Here is a 24,691-nt window from a genome sequence, read left to right as displayed (position 1 = left end):
AAATATTTTAAGTACCTAGGTAGATATACAATTAATTTCTTTGCACGGTAGAAATGTTAGAATATTTCTACTAAATATATCTTAGTGCAGGTAGTGTTTTTATTGTACACAATAAAGAATATTACTACCTATAAATGGATAATAAATAATCTCAAACGGCATAAAAATTAAAACCCCGATAGCTTTTTAAGTTTTACCTCTAGATAATTACTACTGCCAGCCCATTTCACCCTAATGCTATTACAATAAGGTATTAAAATATTTATTAACTATCAACCTGAAGAAAACTATAAAATATCTATTAGAGGCAAAGGCAGTCTGGAATCTTCATAGCTAGCGCGCACCAGACAGTATTTTACTCAGGAGTATCTACGATATTTATTTATTATGACACCGGGCTGTAATCACAGCCTGCAGAGGGCGGAAGGGCCAAAATAAAGAAATCCCGGAGGCGGGAGCCCTACATAAAGGGCCCTCACGCCCCCAACATCCTTCCAACACCAAATAAAAGACCAGCACCTAGAGACGCAACCGAAAAATCCAGGCTCTATAATTATGTTCAGCTCCCAACCGATGTACCGGCAAGCCAATTTAAATTTACTGCGAACGCCGCACGTGTACCACAAAATGAAATCCTACTACCGCACAGAAACACGCACGAAACAAAACCTAGAAAAACACCGCTGGCGCCACCCCTTCGATGCTAGTGGCTGCTTCCTCGAACCACGCCTGTTTCCGAACGCTACCCTATCCGTCTCCCTCCCGCCCACAAAGTGAAGCGTTCTCCCTCTCGTTCTGTCCCGTGATGTCGTTCGAAAGCTTAGCGTTTTTGGTCAGTACGCGTTGAGAGTTAGCGCGCGTAGGAGCGTTGTCGCCGCGCTTGTCGTCGCGGGGTGTCAAGTGAAGTGCCGTGTATAGGTGCCGAAGTGGCGGGATTCCTTGCCGCGGGTCGGGGGGCCCATGCCCCCTTTCACCAGCACCACATTGGTAAAAGTTAGTGTCCTGTGTCTATGTCAAATAAAAAAAAAATGTGAACTGTGTTGTGGTTGCGATAAAAAGTTGTTTTTTTTTTTTTACTGATAGGTATGTGTCATGTGTTGGGAGACTAACAGCCCTATAGTCACTCACTACTATATTTAATCAAATCCTTTATTGAAAGATATATAAATAAAACCTGTAAACATATCTCATAAATCACCTACCTAAATATCACTGAACTACCTTAGTAACAGATTTTAAACAAACTTCAATGTCAAAAGAAGAAAAATATAAATATACACATATATATTACGCAACAATCTGACGTAGATGAGCGTTTGACATACACATAATTGAAAACAACAAAAAATGCGCGAAAATTTTCCAACTCGTTTTACCTGTAATTGTACACTAAGTAGGTATTGATTTTAAGATAAACAATGCTGTAAACTTGAATTTATAAAAACAATGTTGTTTATGTTACATGTTAGGCCTATAGGTTCGCACGCAAGGCCTAATATAGCGTCAAATTTTATCGAACTTCAGGGTCATAACAGATGTAGACAAATTTATCACTAGGTTGACAGGATGACAAATCGAGATATATCATTAACTTCATGATTAATTTATGGTCGATAGTAATTTATAAAATTATATGGGAAAAATCATTTTTTTCCATTCTTGAGTTATTTTAACTGTGCTTGTTTTAAGGTAAAATTTTAAAGTATTAATAAATCAATATAACAAATTAAGGATAACTCTAATTTGCTCGACTCACCCAGATAAAATAAGGATAAACTAATTGCGTGCCTGTTGTGGATAGTGGATGAGGAAAAAAACAATCTCAACTAATAGTTTAATTTAAACGACACTACCACATTTTTACTATCTATATAATTATTTAATTGTTACCGATAGTTTTAGCTATCTTGGTATTGTTACCTATTTATGCAAATTGTTTTACCGAGTATTTTCGTATGTTCGATAATGTTTTGAAATCTATAGAATATATACAACTATGCCTTCTTACTTAGTAAATAAATAATAAATCATTAAAATCACCGAAAATGTTTTAGATTAGATGGACCGTCCGTGTGTTTGCCTCCTTTTTATAAATAAATAAAATAAACCGTAATCACAAATTTATAAAAAAAACTTCTTATAGAACTATGATTCTATTGCTCTGAAACATAAGGCGGCCGTCGGCTAAACATATAGGTATGTACTTAGGGATATAATCTAAATTAAAAACCGGGCAAGTGCGAGTCGGACTCGCGCACGAAGGGTTCCGTACCACAATGCAAAAAAAAACAAAAAAAGCAAAAAAAAAATGGTCACCCATCCAAGTACTGACCACTCCCGACGTTGCTTAACTTTGGTCAATAATCACGTTTGTTGTATGGGAGCCCCATATAATCTTTATTTTAATCTGTTTTTAGTATTTGTTGTTATAGCGGCAACAGAAATACATAATCTGTGAAAATTTCAACTGTCTAGCTATCACGGTTCGTGAGATACAGCCTGGTGACAGACGGACGGAAGGACGGACGGACGGACGGACGGATGGACGGACGGATGGACGGACAGCGAAGTCTTAGTAATAGGGTCCCGTTTTACCCTTTGGGTACGGAACCCTAAAAATAATCTAATCCTCTAAGAAAGTTTACCAGCGTTTTTAAACTACCACAAAATGGATTTTGCCGTAAGTGACATGGTAAATTAAATTTAAAATAATGTCATTACGCTGCTGCACAAAATTTTCTAGACAATATTATAAGGAATGACATACATAACTCTAACCACAAATCTGTATGATATGTTTATATTGTGTAAACGTAATAATAAAAATATTGACAGTAAATACATGAACAAAAACGCTACAGGATAAGCTAAAAAATATAAGTAACCGCCGGTCGTTGATGTCTTTTCCTCAATGAAGTTTTTTGTGCGATACGATAATTTTTATTGTTCAAAGTTATTTTTTAATAAAGCTTTTAGTTACACTATGTTAAGTGAGATATAAAGCTACTATAATAATTTGTTTGGTATGTAGGTATAATAATATTACAAATATCGAGCCTAAAATGATCGTGATTTAGTCGCTTGTCGCTGTGGATAAAAATGCGACTTTCTCATTAAACACACAGTAAAGTTGTCAAAATGTGACTGATGTCTTAAGTGTGACGATAAATGACAATGATTGTTGTCTTATGTTTGACGATAAATGACAATGATTGCTATCATCATAACCGTGCTGCACCTATTAAATATAAATGTAAATATATGAAGGTGTAGACAAACGACAATTATAACGCTGTCTCATTCGTTTAAACTTATACATACACGTATATATTTTAATTAAAACGTACGTGTTTTGTCACTTTTTGCCTATAATGATAAAACGAATAATATGATGAGGTTAAAAATAAGTGTAAAAGCCATAAATGTTTTTTTGCATAAACATTTCGCTGGTGAATCGGCGGTCTTATTTCTGTACATTTTTTTATTATCATAAAAGTCCTTGGATCATAAAAGTCGGGGGTAGAAGGCTGTTATTAAGTTTGCCGTCGCAGTTCATTATTATAACTATTGCCTGTAAGACAGGAATGGCCAGGCTGGCTGGCTTCAGAAATAACAAGCGGTTTTTACAAAGACATAAGTATCAGCAATATCAGTTCGGTTCTTAAGATTTAACAAAAAAAATTTAGAAAATACCTATATTATAATCACAAAATTTACGACATATTAAAATGCGTCGAGCCAATTGGTTTAAAAGGATTAGATAAATGCTCTCAAAAAATATTGCCGCCCTTTTTTCATAATTTGGATAATTTGGATGGATAATATGGAATGGATAATTTATTTTACGTGACGTGGATAAGTATTCTTCATGAAAGCATGCACTATTGTTAACCATGTTTTAAAATACGACGATTTAATGAGGTTAATGTTCATTTATGGCTATTTTTTTACGTAGGTTTACTGATAATTCTTAGCGCTAATGTTGTCTGATAATTTTGCAACAAATCGTCGGGTGACAAGCAAAAGTTACTAAGTACCACCACAAGTTCATAGCCATAGTGAACCATATTAGTACTAAAAGAAGGTCGATTTTTGTTTAATTTTTTTAGTAATTAGTGACTTTATCTTGTCACCTGACGAAATAGGATTTATAGTCAAGTTAAATTCATAATTTCATAAAAGGGACTACTCAAATGTTATCGACTACCCGCCGATTACAGATTAAAATTGCACAAAACAGCAAAGATTTCTAAAATAGAAATTCCATTGTATAAATATAAATACCATTGAAATAAATAATTTATTAATTTATTTCTGTTAGTTACCGCATGGTGTCATCAAGTTTTAAACTAGCCTGCTGTTTATCAAACATATAATCAAATTTGTTAATTAATGGCATTACATTGTATTAATTAATCATACATTTCTGTACCTAATGTTTAGTTTTACCTACCTACATATATTAGTCTAAATACATATTAACGTTTTAAGATTATCAGATAGTTACAAATTACAATAATTTCGGATTCATTTTATAAGTAGGTACGATTATTTAAATTATCTGTAACGATCGACAGCTATTACTTAGGTACATATATTATGCTAAATAAAACATTATTATAAATACTGTCTTTTAGTAAGATTTGGAATTGGTATAAAAATGCTACTTAATAAAATACAGTTCGATTGCCTTGGTACCGTAAAAACACGTAACTATAGTCTAGTACCTACTACAACTATGTGAGTTATGGTCCAAAAATTCAGTACATAATTATGTAAAATATAATGATGTACCCTAGATAAGTAAGTAATATTTCATTCTTAATATTATAATATGTGTTTCCATTAGCTGTAAGTATTGTATTGATGTGTAAAATATTTACTTAGGTATATTTTATCAATAAAAGACTGATTGAAGTATAAATATAAATAAATAAATAATAATGTTCTTTTTGGCTTCATCTGAGTTTTTCTTCCATTTATAAACATATTGAGTACCAGGTTTAAGGTTCGTAATACATATTTATTCAAGAATTATTTTCTCTCCAACAAGGTAAGGTAATCGGTTCTTTATCTAAAACAATAAACTCTCTGATAAAGTCATAAATAAATAAAGATAAATAATTTATCGACAAATTATTTGTCGCATGACAAGGATTGCGTGACCAATTGTGCTAGGCCTGCTATAAACGGTTTGTTCTATTGTTATATCTTACTGAATTTAGTGAGTTCATCGAATAAACTGTTAAACTCCTGAAACTTACATCCTAATTCAAATGCTATTTCGAAAACAAAACGTATTTCGAACTGGAACGAAAAAATACTTTTATAAACATTGTTAATATTTATTCCAACCTCTTATCTACTATGTACAGACTAGGTAAATAATAAAGATACGGATACAGATTCAGATATATATATATATATACACTAACTTAATGTTTAGGCCATAAGGTCGTGTACGCGTAGGTATTTATGGCGCTTTGTCCGTGTGGATATTACAGCTTGGCAAAAAAGAGTAGAAATTAAAAAGTGGCAACACTGTAGTGTCGTCCCGTTTTCTTATATAAATTGGTTTGAAAGGGATGACACTACAGTGTTGCCACTTTTTTAATTTCTACTCTTTTTTGCCAAGCTGTATATTATAAACATTTACCTAAGTTAAATATCACTCGACAGAATTCGATCCACTCCGAGGTCCTTTTTCAAAGAGCGCCCGCGACCGCGAAGCGTAAATTACTTATATATTTCCAACAATATACTTACCAGCAAACAATAGTAAGTACATTGTACCAATGTACCATAAGCACCTGTTTGTGGTAAGATAATGAGTACGCATGGCGTCAAAAATATGTAACCAATTTTGAATTTTATTGTATAGTAATACAGCGAAAAACGTCTACAATATCTTTGCAGTCAAAGTGCGAATCTCATTAGACCGCCCGGATCCTTACATTGCTAAATCGGTTCAGTGGTTTTGGCGTAATTGGAAAACAAACATACATCGGTTTTTAGTGTTTTTGCATGTAGGGCGTGTGGTGGGTAATTTAATTATAGGGAAAGGTGGGCGACATGAGTACCTATGCATATTGCACACTATAGTCGGTATTAAAAAAAAACGCAGCTCTTGCATGGCTGATTTTTTTGTCTCCTGAAAATTCCGTACCGCTATAAATTTTGAAATTATCTAATAAAGAAATACAACTCATGCACATTTTCAATCTACATTTGTTGATATTAGCCGGTCGTAGCCGTTTCTACCGGGTGTGGCCTGTAATATGAGCAAAAAATTTAACTGTAGGCTGTACTCCTCATACTGATCAACATTTGTTCAGCGACTTTTAAAAATAACTTGTGGTTTGTTTTTTAATACACTTTAAATTTTATTCTAAGACGAAATGTATTACGAATTTTGTTTTGTTTAAGGCGTGACAAGCAACGTCAATCACAATGATATGGCGTGGCGATGGCGTCCATTGAAGATCATATTTATTTTGTATGAAAAATAGGGAGTCTAAATACTTCATCATTTTTTAAAGTTGTTGAATAAAAGTGTCACCGTTTGAGGAGTACAATCCATGTTTTAATTATTTGCTCATGTTACAGGCCACACCCGGTATATTAATATTATTGTCACTTATCACCATGTATAGACAAGTATACGAGAAGTTCGAAAGTTAGATGTCCATTCCAAAGCGATAAATGATAAAAACTCTACCACAATAGTCCGCATTACATTAATGGTTTTGGCAATCTGATTAGCAAAGTAAACTTAATGAAGACTATGAAACAAGAAAAAGGTTTAGAAACGAAATACTGACGTGATTTTCCGTATAGGTAAAACTTTATACTTGTTGAAAATCGGTCAATATTTTAGTCTTTGCCATGTACCCCATTGATTATTCGTGTAGGCTAACGGCTCGATTCTGAAAATGTATAAGATCTCTACTAGACCTCAGCAAGTTACGATATGGATAATTTAAATATATTTTGTAAGATAGATATGTCAAATTTGACGTTTCCGCGATTCTGGAGGTCCTCTTGAACGATTTCGACAAGATAGATATGTCAAATTTGACGTTTTCGCGATTCTGGAGGTCCTCTTGAACGATTTCGACAAGTTATGACTTAGATATCCAAGTCACACCTAGTCGATATCTAATGTAAATCTAGTTGATCTCTATATCGTTTCTAGATCTTGTGATTATCTCGTTTTCCGAATACGCGTGTATGTTTCGACGGTGACTGCACAACATTACTTACACAGACATAACAAATTTACCTCCACTGTTAGAGTTAGACCAAGAAAAGTCTGCAGCGATTTTGATAGCCCACGCAGTGCAAGTGTTATTTTGAACACACGTCAAAACAGTTGCACTGCGTGGGCGCCGTGGGCTATCAAAATCGCTGCAGATTTTTCTTGGTCTAACCTAGAATTTATAATCCTTTCCATAGTCCGGTAAAAATACACGTCTTAGTATGTTAAAGTAGGCTTAGTAGTCCGTAGTCCCGTTGACTCTAACAGTCCTAAATCCTATTCTGATCACTAAGATTATGAGATGATTACTTATCCATTTACTTACTTATTGATAACTAAAAGGTTGGTTGGCTTTCAGTCAAAGTAGGCTTAGTAGTAGTGTCCCGTTGGCCCTTACAATCCTCAGCTGATCGCTAAAACTATGAGATAACTACAAGACCTCTCAGTTACAGCAAGCAAGATATCTTTGGCTTTTAAAAAGTCAACAATAGAAGCAAAGTTACGTCCGCTAAGTAAATCCGAGATTATCATATTATCCTCTTATGAATAGATTTGTTCCTTTATCTTATTTGTGTAAGTGACGATCTTGCAAATGTTCTTTTAACAATTTTAACAGCTTATTGAAGCTGTCTTCAAAGCTGGAGGCCTTGAGTTTGAATTCCGGTAAGGGTGTTAAGAGCATCATTTCATCAATATTTGTTCCTAATACTGAATGATTTGTTCCAGGCTTCCAGGAACGAAGAGATATGAATTGATGTAGGTACCAAAGTACATATGAGAACTAGGTATTCAACATATTAGAATTGCACCATGACGAGTATATAAGTATATTATCTATGTAGGTAGCTATAGGTCCTACTTTTCTTGGTGACAGTCTGCTGTTTTCGAACTTCAAGATATTCACAAGAGACGACACGTACTAGATCCATTCTAGATACGTTATAGTTTAGATATCAACTAGTTCTTTTTTGCAGCGCAATTCGGGCAACCAATGTCACTTTTAAGTTAGATAGAGTAAGATATCTATTAGATGTGAATTGGATCTCTAAGTCATATCCTATGGAAATCGTTCAAGAGTATCTCCAGAATCACGCAAATGTCAAATTTGACAGGTTAGATCTTAAACATATCGTTATCGTATCTTGGTGATGTCTAAAATATATCTAATAGATATCTATTTCAAAATCCAAATCGAGCCCAGTGTAGACCTATTATGACCACGGCTTGACATATCTGTGATGAGTCGGATAAATTATTATTAACATATTATGTTCCTTGGTACAGTCGACTGGAGTACCAGATGTATCAAAGCGGCAAAAGTGCTAACAAATTGTCTGAAAGTGCACTCTATTGCCCTGACAATATGGATGTGTTCCTCTCAAGGGTTTATTTTATCATATCAAATATTATCAATAACAAAACAAGTAAGAATTGTAAGATTTTTGTATCCCTCTTTTAAATGAGCCATGTTTTAATGGCTTTTGATAAACAGGGCATTGTACACCAACATGAGATCAATAGTTTCTTTAATTTTATATTTTATTGGGACAAAAAATACAAACGATACAATAATAAAACTAAACTACATGGAATATAAAACTTGAAATAATCTTATAAATAAACTTATAAATAAAAAATGCTCCCTAGGTCGCTGTCATGTGTTATGGTGCCCAGTAGACTGGCAGCGTTACCTCGTTGGATGGCCAGACTTAGTCTCTGACTGAAGTAGCTTCCAGCCCTCTGGTGTATGTTTATATTTAAGTCTATGAGATTATCAAATATCGAATAGAGTCTGTTCGGAAAGAGAAGAGTCGTGAAATGTATGAGGCCCAATACGTGTTTAAAAACAGGCGGCCTGCCAAGGTGACAATCGCTATCGCTACGACAACGAAACGCTTTGTGTCTCTCTATCACTGTTCTTCCATAAATAGTGTGATAGAAACAGTTGCGTTTGGTTCGCTACGGAGCGATAGCGATTGGCATGTTGGCTTCGCGGCAAGACTTTAGACTAAAACTTTTGGAAAGGTTACACACCAAACGCGGCGTAAGTACTTATAGTTTTTTAACTCCCGATCATAAACTCGTTCGTCCATTCTACGACAATCAAACAAAACTTTTACACCTCACGTCGGTATTTAAAGATCCTTCGAACGCTGCTCTGGCCACAAACTGACATTTATTGGTTAAATTTATGAAGGTCTCAACGACGGTTTATGTTTAATATTCCATATTCAAATCTGAGTGTCCGATTGGTCGCGCGCCATTTCAGATCTACCCGCCTATTTTAAAAAGACTTACGCGCCATTAATTTGGTATATTTTAGAGCTTTTTTAAATTAGCGAGATAAAGATGCGCCTGAGACGTTATGAACGCGGCGGTGCGTGTGATTTTTCGGTAAAATTTACCGCTGTCGTGTTGTTTAGCCTTTTGGCTGGATAATAATAATAAGCTGACACTACTATCTCTGTTAAGAGGGTTTAACGAGCAAAGATGGTTTTAGAAATATGTTCGTCACGTAGTTAAGAGGTATTTGAATATTATTTTATCTTTTAATGCCGATGGCTTTTGGATTGTATTGGATCAGGATAACATTGGATGTAGATACTTCAGCTGCTTGCTTAATTTCATTATTTTCTTCTATCAACGTCAGCTGACTGTACACAAAATAATCCCATTAAATCAAGTCGAATTAGACACCTAGGGGTCTAGCCAAGATGACAAACGTTGATAGAAAACGCTAATTGAAACTTAAGTAATACCTACATAGTAATATATATATGTATGTACATATGTAGAAATAGGTCGAGTGACTTTTCGTAGCATCCGTCATCTGTATATTTTATCGATTACGTTACGCAAGCTTGGCTTGAAAAATCAAACGTACAGTCAACAACAGAGCTATGAATACAGGCAAAGTGCCAAAAATATGTTTACACGACCTTAATGTACAGGCAATAAAGTACTGTATACATATTTTTGACACTTTGCCTGTATTCATAGCTCTGCTGTTGACTGTACCTACGAGCATAATGATATGAGCATATTTTTAATTCTATGTATTTTTTAAGGCTCCGTACCCAAAGGGTAAAAACGGGACGGGGTCTGTCTGTTACTAGGCTGTAACTCAAGAATCGTGATAGCTAGACAGTTGAAATTTTCACAGATGATGTTTTACTGTTGCCGCTGTAACAAGAAATACTAAAAACAGATTAAAATACTTATTTAAGTGACTGTATCTCGGCGACTTTTATTGCTCAGTTACCCTAACATCGTCCCTAGTTGCTTAAACAGTGTCTAGGCACCCTAAGTTTTTTTTTTTTCAAGAAGTGAACACGATGGGCACTAAACATAACAAAAAACCGGGCAAGTGCGAGTCGGACTCGCGCACGAAGGGTTCCGTACCATAATGCAAAAAAAAAGCAAAAGAAAAAAACGGTCACCCATCCAAGTACTGAGTACTGACCACTCCCGACGTTGCTTAACTTTGGTCAAAAATCACGTTTGTTGTATGGGAGCCCCATTTAAATCTTTATTTTATTCTGTTTTTAGTATTTGTTGTTATAGCGGCAACAGAAATACATCATCTGTGAAAATTTCAACTGTCTAGCTATCACGGTTCGTGAGATACAGCCTGGTGACAGACGGACGGACGGACGGACGGACAGCGAAGTCTTAGTAATAGGGTCCCGTTTTACCCTTTGGGTACGGAACCCTAAAAAGCTTATTGACTGTAAACATAAACACGTTAATGATACAGAATTTGATTCAATATTTAAAATAACAATATAGTAAGTTTTAAATTATAGCTACCACCACTAGGCATAAATAACAGAGTACATAAATACAGAAACAAGCACATAGGTACGTACCCGGTAATGGCAAAATGCTAATAAAACTTTATTCGCCAACTTTATCGATCGTAAAAGAAAATCCTATTATGTTTCTAGCGTTCAATGTTCTTGTTTCCTACGCCGACCAAGCTAACAGTTCTCGGACCATCCAGTATAGCCTCTAGTCGCCCAGAGACCTATAAAAAGGTCTCCTGTTCCATTCTAATTTGAACTTTGTGTTGACAAAATAAAATTTCATTATGCTTGGCAACGTTTGACGTATGGGCGGCTAGAGGATAGGATCACAAGATTTGCAGAGTCCGTCTAACTTAACTTTGCCCCGATTTGAATAGGACAAAGGATAGAGTGTCATTGTTAGAATAAACGTAAATTTTAAAGAAATTTGTCAATTTTGATAACGTTTTTACACTTTGTCATTGCAGATATCATGTACCTACAGTTAGCTTAGGCCGACTCTAGCAACTTGAGTCCTAATGAACGTCATTTTTTCAAAGTACAATTGTGACACTTCTTCATTTATTGCAAAATCTGTGCAGAATTAGCTTGGGTCAACTCTAAGCTGTGTATGCTAAGTATTTAGTCACCGTATACTTCCCTGGATAGTTGTATTATAGAATCCCAGCTACGTTAGTTTATTAGATTTTTTATTTTTTATTATCATAAAATCATTAAACTCGTCAATGAATTAGCACCGTCCTACTAAAAAATGTCAAGAGTCAGTAAATGTATTTTACCAAAATGTCCAAGAAAATGTAAGAAAACTTATTTTTTAAGTATTAGAGAGTACAAAAGATGTAAATAATTCAGAGCAAAAATATGTTGTAAGCTGTTTTATGGAGTCAAAATCGACCAATATCACTTGTCCCTTTCGTGCTCTACCTAATATTTTGTGAGATGAGCGTGAAATAGAAATATTTTATATAAATTGCCTATTTCATATTAAGTATTGATCCAGTGTTCAACTATCCTCTAATCTTTCTTCTAAGAGCTTCTAGGTCTTTCAATCAGCTTTGCAAACATCATGATTTCATCGATCTGTTCTGTGATAATTTTAGTTCTATACGCAAACTAATGAGCCAAGACTTCTCCCACTGTTAACACTTATGTACCTATTTCTATGATGTTTTTTTTTAATTATTATTATTTCTCTTTTGTTCTTCTCGTTTACTGTGTAAATCTATTCTCCCTGTCAAGCATGATAAGCAAAATATATGTAATTGTAAGTAAGTATTTTTTACTTTATACGCTATATACTTTATACAGTTTCTACCTGTGGAAACTTGTTATTGGCTTACTGTTTCTATGTTATTACCTAACTTGTTACTCAAGCTGTAAGTTTTCTTAATAAATAAAATAAAATAAAAATAATCGCAACACACTACTTCGATCGATAGTAGCTTGCTAAGCGGTGCGAATAAAACGCCAATGCCTACTCAGCACAAACCATTTAAGTTATAGGTACACGGCGATTGGTATGTTATTCTAGAGACTTTTCGCTCGATTAAGGTTCAATAGGGTCGCGATAACAGCACTACCTCGTGTAGGCATATATTGTAGTTACAACTTTGTAGTACTTACTTACTTGCTAGTGTTAGTACTTACTTGATATCAGGAAGCGATGTTGTGTGAGTAATATTTTACGTTCATATGTCCCACTGTAAACAGTTTATGAGTATACAACTTTTGTGTAGAATCAATTGTACATAGATAATATTATGTAGATTCAAGTCAAAGTCAAAACACAACTTTTTAAGTAAAATGTTGCAAGTACGCTTGTACGTAAGTAAGTAAGTAAGTAAGTAAGTAATTTATTTATTGTAAACTGTGTAGGTACATAAAGGTGTTCAACAAGAAAGTATCAACAGTTGCTCGTTTCGAGCGTACAATTTATAGCCTTAAAAATAATTAACAACTATATACATTATAACAAACATCTAATCTTATCATTAATACATATCACTCTCTGTTTTCATCGCTTCGAAAAATTCTTATTCGTAAAACAGATAGAGCGCGAAAAACATCTGCCGCTCGAACCGATATTAGCGATACGTGGGCCATACTGAAAATTTCTGGATTCTGATATATGAGAAGACTTATTTTTTCTAAGTGGCCAGTCCAGGAATTTTCAGTATGCCCTAAGTATTAACTTCGGTTCATAGTACAATCAGGAATAACAGTAGCAGATTGAACAACGCGCCAAAAATATCTGGCACCCTGGAATACTTTTATATGCAATAAATGTCTACAGTTCGCGCTCAAAAGTATCTTCTACAGTCTAAATGTTCTGTATATAGAGACACATTGCTTTTTGTAAGCTGTTAGAGCAGTGGTTCCCAATGTTGACTGGCTCCGATCCACCTAACAAAAACTGCCAAATTCGGGACCCACCTCTGGGCCGTCTTAAAAAGGGGGATACAATATTATTTGGAACGCTCAGATGCCATAGTAGTTTCAGGGCCCATTCGATATTCGCTCGCGACTTATCAATGGGTTCCGACCCATAGTTTGGGAAATGCTGTGCTAGAGAATGGTAGATATTTTTGACGCGTAGTCTGCCCCATTACGTTCGATGCTTATTTTATCCAATTTCCTCTTTCTAAATTCGAAAAATAAAAATAGTTGTTATTTGTCAAATTTTGCGATCCAATTAACAGTAATAATGGATTTGATAGTTTGAAAAAATTATAAATATTATTGGGTAAGAAAAGAAATTTAAGGGACAGTCCGACACTATAAGAGCGAATTTGTTCTATCGGTTGATATGAAGGTCTTCCGTTCAGCTGCCCAGTTACGTTGTAAGCAAGAGAACTATTAAAGCTTAAGTTTCAACTTTGACACGGCAGTAAAATATGCATAAACGTTGTACAATAACTGCAAGGAGCTAGGTTGTAGACTTTAAACACGCGCCATGTTTACAATACAAATATCCTTGGGAATATCCATATTTTTTATGTTAGGATAATAGGTTTTTAGGGTCATGATCTTATCTAAACCAGCAAAAACACTTTGCCACCAGATAGGATGCTATAAGCGAAAGAACATTCTAAATTTTAACTTCACCGCTTACATTTGGGTAATCTGTGATTAGGATCACTGATCGCTGTCTTTAATTAATACAGTAATATAAAATTGTGATAGCAAAACTTAAATCATCATCATATCAGCCCTTTATAGCCCACTGCTGAGCATAGGCCGCGCTACATGTCCCAGTCCTGAGCTAATCTCATCCAGTAGCCTGACATCTATTAGCTCGCTGGGTGGACGACATTCAGAATATTGCGGGTCACTTCTGGATCTGGATGAAAACTTGGAGATTTCCCTAAAACAGACCCCATTTCTGGATCTGCATGAAAACTTTCAAAAAATCCCTAAAACATGGAACTCTTGTTCCCAGGACGTGGCGAAGCAGGCGGCGCGATGTCGTGTGCCGGCTGCGAGAAGCCGATCCTGGATAAGTTCCTGCTGCACGTGCTCGAGCGCGCGTGGCACGCGGCGTGCGTGCGCTGCGCCGACTGCCGCGCGCCGCTCGCCGACAAGTGCTACTCGAGGGACAACAAGCTGTTTTGCCGCAATGACTTCTTCAGGTGAGATCCTGGACATGTCCGTGCTCGTGAGGCATCGCCAACAAGTGCTACTCGAGGGACAACAAGCTCTTCTGCCGCAATGACTTCTTCAGGTGGGATCCTGGACATGTCCGTGCGCGTGAGGCACGCGGGGTGCGTGCGCTGCGCCGACTGCCGCGCGCCGCTCGCCGACAAGTGCTACTCGAGGGACAACAAGCTGTTCTGTCGCAATGACTTCTTCAGAAGAGGTCTTGGACAAGCTCCTGGACGTGCTCGAGTGCGCGTGGTGCTCGGCGTGCGTTTTGTGCTCCTATCGTTTAGATGTAAAAAAGTTCGGTCATGTTGTACTTCGCTGAAAAATCCTCAAAACTAATTACAGCTCCGAAGCCCAGGGTTCTTTTACCGATATTTTTCTGTTTCCTGCTGTGCTGCTGTGTTTAAGTTTTCTTCGTAAACCAACATTTCTAGCCTCAAGACCATGAAAATGTTATGTATTGTATGTTATGTATGGAATAATTTATAAAAAAAAATACTTGTTGCTCTTGAGTACCTACCCATACACTAAAATACACCTGTGAGAGCAGCCGCCAAGCGGTGGTAAACGTTTCCGACCACCCTTAGACAAAAACAGCCCACTAAATTGTTTAAAATTGTTAAATCGTAGGGTTTGGCGCCAAAATTGTCAGTAAAAAAGTAATTCCATCGTAGGTCAGGTAACAGCGGAAAAAGGTTCACTTACCACTTCCGCCGCCTTGATGGTTTAATTTCGTATGTTTTTCGTAATTTGATGAGTTCATTCGGCGACATTTCGGCCTTAAGTGATGTCATTTCCGTTTGCTTGACACCGCGCTATTAAATTTATGGTTTGTTTTTTTTTTAAACAGATAACTCTTTTATAAACGCTCATGAACATGGGACACTGTAAATAAATTATATTTATTGCTCTCTGATCAGTACTGTCCAGGAATTGGATAAGTTAATCTCAGTCAAACATATTTCAACATATAAAAGTCAGTATTTACGCTTTTAGCGTTGACTAACTATGTTAAAGTCTGCAAAAGATTATAGCTTTAAGACATGCATGGGTCACAAACAACCAGCATTTTTAATTTATTGTCCCCTACGCTCAGCCGTCACGATTTATTCTTTGCTTGGAGACTTTTAAAATAATTACCCATCAAAGACCGAAAGACTCTGCCCGCGGGCTATTGCAAACTTAACTTCGTTCAGCGCATAAAACATTCAGCCAGACATGAGATGCCATTAAAAAATTAAAAATACAACGAAGCAATCCAAAGACTGAATGAAATCATTTTTAAGATTGCCATTTTATATATTAGAGCTTGGCTAACATATAAAGTCAATAGAAAGAGGCGCGAATTTTAAAAATCTGTTTTTAAAATCTAAGTTTTTTTTATTTGCCTCCTGTTTTTAGTGTGGTCACAGACTGTATGATGTCTGATTTTTTTTTGAAATTTAGAAAATTGACGGCAATAGTAACATTCCGAAAATAACATCGCGGGTTGCCAGCGTACCAAACGTACAAGTTTATGTTTTATTCATATGGCCTCCATCGTTTATGCAAATGGAGCTGGTAATAATTCAAAGTGATGATAAAATAAAAAAAAGTTGCGTTCGCAGTGTGTTTTGTTGATAAGCGTAAACTACAAAAGCGAACCCTTACTTTGATATTGGCCATGAGTAAGCCCAATCATAATTTAAAAAAAAGTTTTCAAATTTAAAAAAATGTTGCATTACCGATATTCACGAATACATACAAATTTTAACTTCAAAAATTTTTTCGTCCAAAATAATTACGTAAGTAAATAAATAAATTTTACCTACAAGTAGATAACTACTACTGTACGGTACCTACGGATAAGATACGAAGGAATGAGATAAGAGAAACATACATAATTTTGGTCGCGACAAAAGAAACCGTAAGTATTTTTAAGTTAATACAATTTATTAGTTATTGCTTTAGTATTATTATTTGATTTCTCTCTAATTGTTTATTTACCCTACAAGTGTTTCTTGCCCCATGATTTCTCTAACCCCAACTAACCTTAAATAATCTTAACTGGTAACATTGGTCAAGAGTCAAGAGTCGAGACCATGAGAAGCCGTATACCGTCACATACCGTCGCATACCGTCAACCGGGGTGAATAGGGACACACCTTTACATGTGATTTACCTGACAATTTCTTACAAAATACTTTCACAAATTGTAGCATTCGATTGAAAATAGTAGTAGATTTTGTATGATACGAATATTTACGGTATCTGGTATATTTTTTGTGTCAAAGTTTTGTAAAACTTTGTAAAACTGCAAAAAATTCACGTATCGAATAAATAGGTTGGTATGATGTTCACAAGCACATGAACTTTGTTTTTGATAAAAAAAAACAACATTAAAGTCCCGCCTTGGAGGTAATCGACAATAACCAACGATTTTTGTAATTGACCTTTCTACCAACAATTAATTCGATACTCAGTTGGTATTTACATACAAGTTTGTATGGTAGCGGCCAATGACGACCATTCCGGTGTTATTAGTGATCATTTAGATGTTGAGCTTTGACTATTTAGTGCAGTTCGTATGCTTATAGCTCACAACGTATGAGTATTATGGTAGCAGGTTATTTGAAGTACCAATTTGTATGATTCGACAGTGTTCTCAATGTAAAACTATGAAATTAAAAATGACCAGAGTTGATAGTCTCAGTCTACGAAATGGCAATGTTAATGACCTTGTGCCTAAAAGCTGTTAATGTTAGAGCGTCACAAATATCCCTAAGAGCATTCGCATTTTCTGTTAAAGAGATGATGAATGATGAATTTTTAATTATTCTGCTTATATAAATAACGTTTAATTTCGTTTTCAGGCGATATGGAACGAAATGCAGTGGTTGCGGGCACGGCATATCCCCCTCTGACCTGGTCCGCAAAGCGAGAGAAAAGGTCTTCCATCTCAACTGTTTCACCTGCCTCGTCTGCAGAAAGCAGCTTTCCACCGGCGAGGAGCTATACGTCCTTGATGACAACAAGTTTATTTGTAAGGAGGACTACCTGGCTGGAAAGACGCCGACGACGCAGCATTGTAAGTCATTTTTGTTTTTAAAAAGTTTGTGTTCTAATTTTAAATTGGCGTTAGTGCTCCAAAACATTGATGTAAGCTTTGAGGTTAGGAAATCAATTTATAGTCATTGGTTTGTCAGTAAAAAAGGCGCAAAATTCAAATTTCTATGCGACAACAACTCTTCGCGGCAAATGTTTCTCAATTTGCCGCTCTTTTCTACTGACGGAATTTGTTTGCCAGAGTATAATTATATAAAATAATTATTGAACATGTCACATGACTGTAATTGTGATACGTTTTCGTATCCTATTCATTTGCAATAGGATTTCTAACAATCGATTCCAACACATTTTGAAATGAACCGATTCTTATTTACAGATTGGATAGCAAACGTTGTTTACGTAACCTATACATCGACATACGCGATCACGTTTGCAATTAACTCAATGTTGGCATACTTGTTAAAAAATAAATGAGGTCTTTTATTGTCCCCGACTCGATTCGTACCCAATCGGTGTCGAATAATTACATTTCTAAAACACGACCACGTCCCCTTCAATTTTCGAACGTGACATGTGAGAATTGCATTCTCAGTTTAAAATGCGTTTTTTATTGTTTAAGAACGTATCGCGGCAACAATAAAACTCTCGTAGCACCCATTTCGAAATCGGATTTTTCGATCAATACGAACCGTAACCGAACCCAATGAAAAAAGAATCGAAAAAAGACCAAGGCGTCGGACAAAAAGCCAACCGCATTACACATTAGCCACGTCTCCACGCGGTAGTGCCGTAGACATCTTTTTTTACTTTTTATAAACTGCTTTGTCGATGGCAACACCTTGACGTGAGTTAGAAAAAAGTGACGGATTGTAGACAAGAAAATCGTGACCTGTAGTACCGAATACATAGTGACAGTACAAATATTTTGACTGGGGAATATCAATCCCCTTTCAAATAAAAGTTTGAATAAGGTCAAAGGATTCTTTCTATTCAGGAACGCAAGGGCTTTAAACAACTATGGTGTGAGCCGCTAGTCTCGTTTATAATCCGGTATTTCTGGTTTCATTGCTAATTACTATGTGCATATAATAAATACATACTATATAGGTATGTGCTACTGAGTCTTAATGGTAGATTGTGGAGACATTAAACTGGTAATCGCTTGAATAAAATATGGCTGTTCTAGTTATTTAAAAGCAAGCATTTAGAGATGTTGAAGCTTAAATTTATATACATTGTATTTCAGTGTTAAGGTAAAGTCTATTTCAAATGAAATCAATGATTATTAATTAGTAAATTACTTAAATTAATTACCTTGTTCAAAGTACTATCTACCTTGTAGGTACTATTATACCTAGTTCAATTGCAATTAATGTTATAAATTGAAGTCAATTCAAATGCCACATAAAACTTAGATCAAATACTGCCGCGACTCATAATATATTTTAGTAATTTACGATATTCTCCATATTATTTAAGATCATTTATCCTACCTAATAAAACTTTATTAACTGGCAACACTTTTTCATCATAAAAAATCGGTCATGTTGTTATAGCTATGATTGTGTATTTTTATGGGATTTATGTAATGTTTATGGATACGACTGAAGGATTTTTATAAAATACGTTCAGGTTTGTAAAATATAATCAATTTGTCATATACTGCTTAAAAAACCGGCCAACTACGAGTCGGACTCGCGCACGAAGAGTTCCGTACCATTACGCAAAAACCGGCAAAAAGATCACGTTTGTCGTATGGGAGCCTGACTTAAATATTTACCTATTATATGTATTCTGTTGCGGCAACAGAAATACATCATCTGTGAAAATTTTAGCTGCCTACTGATAGCTAATCACGGTTCATGAGATACAGCCTAGTGACAGACAGACAGACGGGCGGACAGACAGACGGACAGACGGACGAACAGCGCAGTCCCGATTTTACCGTTTGGGTACGGAACTCTAAAAACGTTACGGCTAGTAAATGTTTTAAAAGGCATTCATACTAAACGACTTCGCAGATGGTAACTCCGATTTCGCACTCACATCATTGGCGCCAGTATCGACTTAGTCACGCTTAAAATAGTGAAATGTTTGCTTGTAAAGAGAACAACAGTTACTAAGCGTCCACACCACATAGTGTGGTCAACTGATTGTGGCAGAAGTGTAATGTTCGATGCTCGGCATATCGCGGGGTTTTAGGTGATTAATAGATGACGAAAATGATTTTATATTTGCCCCGACTGGTTGGCCAGACTATATCTATGACAAATAGGCGTCAAAACAAATTAAATTGTATTTATGTCGCAAATTATAGATTAAATACAGTTAAATATAGTTTTTGATATTTCCACCATTTAATATTTGCCCCGACTGGCTGGCCAAACTATATACATATCTATGACAAATGGACAACAAAACAAAGAAAAAAAAAATTACGAAGTACTTACCTATAGGTTAAATACATCTTTTTATATTTGCCCCGACTGGCTGGCCAGACTATATCTAGGACAAATAGGCGTCAAAACAAAGTATACTAAATGTCAAGAATTATGACACTTTATTTTAGGACGTTGGAAAAAATGTGACGTTAGTGAAGACTTGGAAAATTTGAAGTGCGTAACGCTTAACGTTTGTGCGTAACGCGTAACTTAACGCTCAACAGAAGTTTGTTTAAAAGAGTCTTTTAGACACAACTTTGCTCCCGTTAAATATAGCAGTTTGAATAGACTATGCTTTGTAAAAGAATATATTTCTAGAATAATACTTGACTGCCAATAAACATAGTACCTAATGAAGCTTAACCAGGAAAATAATATGATCACGCGCCCTGTTGCGGCATTCACTGGAACTAATTTTTTCATACTATACTGAACCTGTCATCCTATACATTAGAAAAAAAAACGGCGCCCTCTTGACGATGATCATAATTACCTATATATTACTGGTCAGGCTTTACTTCAGATAAACTCGAATCATCGATACCTAAGTATAAATACTTTGGTAATTATAGGCTTTTTTGTCATTGGAAAAAGTATGAGGAAATCCGAAACCATTGAAGGTCTTTTATGCCTTTTTTATGGCAACACTGCTTTTATTTCGGACTTCCCTATTCCGTTAAAAAAGTTTTAGGTACTCGTAAGTACCTATGTTGAAATTGTTGAAGTAAATTGGACGGAACTATCACGTTGTCAACCCCTATGTGCATTAACTAGGCTTTACAGCTGATGAGATGGACATCTCCTGATTTCAGATACCACCATTTTTAGAAGTACCTACTTATTGAATTTAGCAGAAGTAAAACTCTCGTTTATTTTTCGGGACAATACGTACATATCTACCTAAAGTACCTACTAAGCCTAACTCAGTGGCTGATTTATTGTCCCGAAAAATAAACCGAGCGAAAAATACTAATTTTTCATATTTCAAAAGTTCATAATCATTAAAAGTAAACAGAAAATAAACTAGCCATACTATGGGGTTGCGATGTTTGCACAAACATGTGTCCGCCCGCGGCGTTGCGTTATTTGCTCGGGGTAATTGTGTTTAGATATTGTTAGAGTGGAATAATGCTGGCAAATATACTTGCTTCAACGCTCAATCGGGTAGGCAAGTGTTTTTGTAGATATTAAAATTGAAATGGCTTGGGTATGTGAGGCCGCGGCCAGTATGCAGATTATAATCAGCGACATACAATTATGTGATTACACGAATTCTCTAGAATTTATCTTTATTTAGTCTAATTATTTGCAAGGTTTTCGGCAGAGGGGTAGGCTCATAAAGGCGACTCCAGTTATTAAATGTTCTCAGACTCTACCTAAAGACCGCACCAAAATGGTGTACAGCTTTTATCATATTTAATATAAATCATAGCGTGCGTAGAAAAAAATTGATACTTATATTGTTTTTTAACATAGGTATTTACCAAATTTTTCCAAATATTTTTAAACCGCGTAATATGAAAAAACCCCTAAGCCAAGAGGGGAGCGTTATCTCTGCCCATCCCCACGCAGTCGTAACGATATACGTATCTATGTCATACAAAGCCTTTCTAAAAGAAAAGGTCAACAACACGTATCATCTTTATAAGACTTACGTCTTTTCGCATTTCAGCAAGTAAATCGCATCTTCAAACTAACTCAGAAAGAAAAGGTAGTAAGTCCCGAACTGTTGTATATTGACATAATGCTTTTTGTATTTGGGTGTTTTGTCTTTCGCTGGTTGGGCTAAACCCGGCTCGGGACGGATTAGACTTATGCGATTATTGATATTGTTCTCCGAAATGGAATATCGTTTGAGATTATGCTAGGTAAACATGTTTCAAATAGTTATTAAGTACATGTTATTGATATCTGTCGGATTATCTCTCCTAAAAAAATCAAAAAAATATTTTTTTTGTCCATAAATGTAGAACAAATACACTGACCGAGCAAAATTTACTGTTGCATCTGAGGCCAAGACTCATTTAGGGGTTATTATGCTAGTTCTGTGAGCTCTTAGCCAAAACCAGTCTTTATCTCTCTAAAAATCTCATTTTATATTCCAGTATACGTATTTCATTTACTTTATTTTACTATTTTGTTCCTCAGTTTGGTCAGAAATGAGCCAAACGTCTTAAGATAAGAAAAAAACAACCGCACTCTTCTACCCAGTGAAGCACTTTAGAAATTTGGCTGAACAAGCCAACTCGAGTCATTGTCTCAAGATAAAAAAAAACACTGTTATCGTTGTCTAACCAGCCGGTTACCCCCTCAGGGGTAAATCTGCGCTACGCTCGGGTAATTCTATTTCCACGTGTACCGGACGCGTGCGATATCGCTTATCAATCAAATGCACGCGTAGATGACGGTCGAGTTTTCCGCGCTTTGTGTGGGAGCTACCCCAGTTAACAGTCTTTTATAGAAGTATAACTAGAACTACTTTTTGGTGTAGTGAGTACTTTTTTAGAAATATTATTATGCGAAAAAAAATTGTACATAGCTGTACATGGTAGGTAACGTGACAAATAGTCCGATGATTGTCACAAATTGATCTTGAAGTTTTTTTAGAGAATGAAAATAGCATGACTATGGGATATGTTGACTATGGGAACCAACCTAGTTGTTATTTTTAAAATAGATACTCATTATATTCATACAATCTATTAAAATTCATCGCTCAATGAATCTCATCGGTTTTCCTTTCGCAAATGTTTCGAATAGGTACGAAATCATAATTAAAGTAGACATTGACAAGTTTTTACGCGATAAAACTGTGAAGTACGTGTGAAGCCACTGATTGGCAAACAAATGGTGGCATTGCATGCAACTATGTAACTCACACAACATTGTTTTATACGTTGGCACAGACTCACTAAAAAACGATCACTTATCCGAGACTACAGTCGGACGCCGGTGAAATTGCCGACGGCTTATGCAACATAAAAAATAACAGATCGGCATTAATGCAATATTAATAACATAACTGCTTACGTTGCCCTCATCCCACAATAGGGTTGAACCCTCGCAAATATCCCGTGTTTGTGCAGCAACCGATACTGGCAACCCCGGAAATGTTGTTGTTTTAAATGGCTACGCTTTGGCGCGCTCCGTTTATGCCAGAGGTAATCATAGACAATTTGGATGCTTATTTTTTAAACGTAATTTCGAACCGGTTACGAATCGCGCCCAACCGTTTTGTGTAACTAATAATTATTTAAAATGTAGGTGCAATTTCGTCGATGCTTCTGATAGTATCTAGTAATATTTTTCGACTATTAAGAGAACATAACGCGGTACGAAAATTGCTCATTGTTTTTTAAATGGACATGAACGGCCACACAAAAAAAACTTACATCAGTAGTTCATATTAGACTACGTTTAACTGTAATTTGACACTTATCCGTCAGTAATAAGAGCGAAGGTAGACTGCAGATATAGGTATGTATAGTCACGTAGAGACGAATAGCGTGGAATGGAGGAGACCGATAGAATCCCATTTCGCCGGGAGGGGGGAGGCGGCCATTCGCGACCCTGCAACCGACACGATCGACTTTATACGGGGCGTCCTATTTTCAAATCCCTTGAATATATTCCGTCATTTACGGGTGGAAGATCGAGAGATCGGGAGATTTAGTACATACTGAAACCTTCAGTGGGGTTTGATGGAAGTTTACACTTTCTTATGCACAGGCCGTTTTGTGACTTTCTTTTGTATAAGAAATAGCAAGATGTAACTTTGTTTCTACGATCGAAGTTGAGCAAATTGAGCGTACCCATATATTAAAATTACTCTGGCTATAATACCTACCTCAAATCTATCTTGTGTCAATTTTCACATTTTAATTTGTAATTCAAACTCACAACGGCCACAACGCAAGGGTAATCGAGGAATCAATTTTTAAACTACCATCTTAAATCACTGTTATGTGAAGCACAAAAAATAAATTCGCAATCGAATAATTGAATACCTCAAGTAAAATAGACATAGAGTGAGACCAAGAAAAGTCTACAGCGATTTTGATAGCCCACGCGGTGCAAGTGTTAATTATACGTCATAATTTCATAGAAATTTGACGTTTAACTGGAAAACCAATTTTATTAAGAATATACAGGGTACATAAATAATCATACAAAAGTAACTTAAATATATCTAAATATTAAAATATTTTAATCTAAAAGGCCTCCGCGGGCTGTACCGGGTGCAAAGGTGCCCATTATACTTGCCGCGTTACCACGTTGGATAGCGATGGCCAACCTTTGCACCAGGTACGAACCCGCGCGAGCGTCAGAGGTCCTCTCCCTGATTCTACCTCCCACCTCCCTTATAAAAGCTATGGCGTCAGACCCCCAACACCCCGTTACCTCGAAGGCGAGTGGCACAAAATAATAATTCGCCTCAAGGTCGGAGTATTTTATGCGCTTTCTTAACGCTGCCAGCTCTGCCGCAGCGCCTGCTG

The 24,691-nt window shown here is 36.0% G+C and overlaps 1 protein-coding gene across 1 annotated transcript in view; it reads left to right on the top strand.

The window, feature by feature from the left end:
• The first annotated feature begins 260 nt into the window (after positions 1 to 260).
• The window catches only part of LOC134674728 (LIM/homeobox protein Lhx1), an 82,608-nt gene continuing 58,177 nt past the window's right edge, over positions 261 to 24,691 (top strand). The window contains 4 exon segments of the mRNA XM_063532854.1: positions 261 to 913; positions 916 to 993; positions 14,504 to 14,693; positions 17,559 to 17,773. Of these exon segments, the coding sequence (XP_063388924.1) occupies positions 556 to 913; positions 916 to 993; positions 14,504 to 14,693; positions 17,559 to 17,773 (841 nt within the window). The 5' untranslated portion in view covers positions 261 to 555.

The sequence above is a fragment of the Cydia fagiglandana genome, chromosome 20, assembly GCF_963556715.1.
Source record: "Cydia fagiglandana chromosome 20, ilCydFagi1.1, whole genome shotgun sequence".
Classification (NCBI taxonomy): domain Eukaryota; kingdom Metazoa; phylum Arthropoda; class Insecta; order Lepidoptera; family Tortricidae; genus Cydia; species Cydia fagiglandana.
This window is presented reverse-complemented; position numbering and strand designations above follow the sequence as displayed.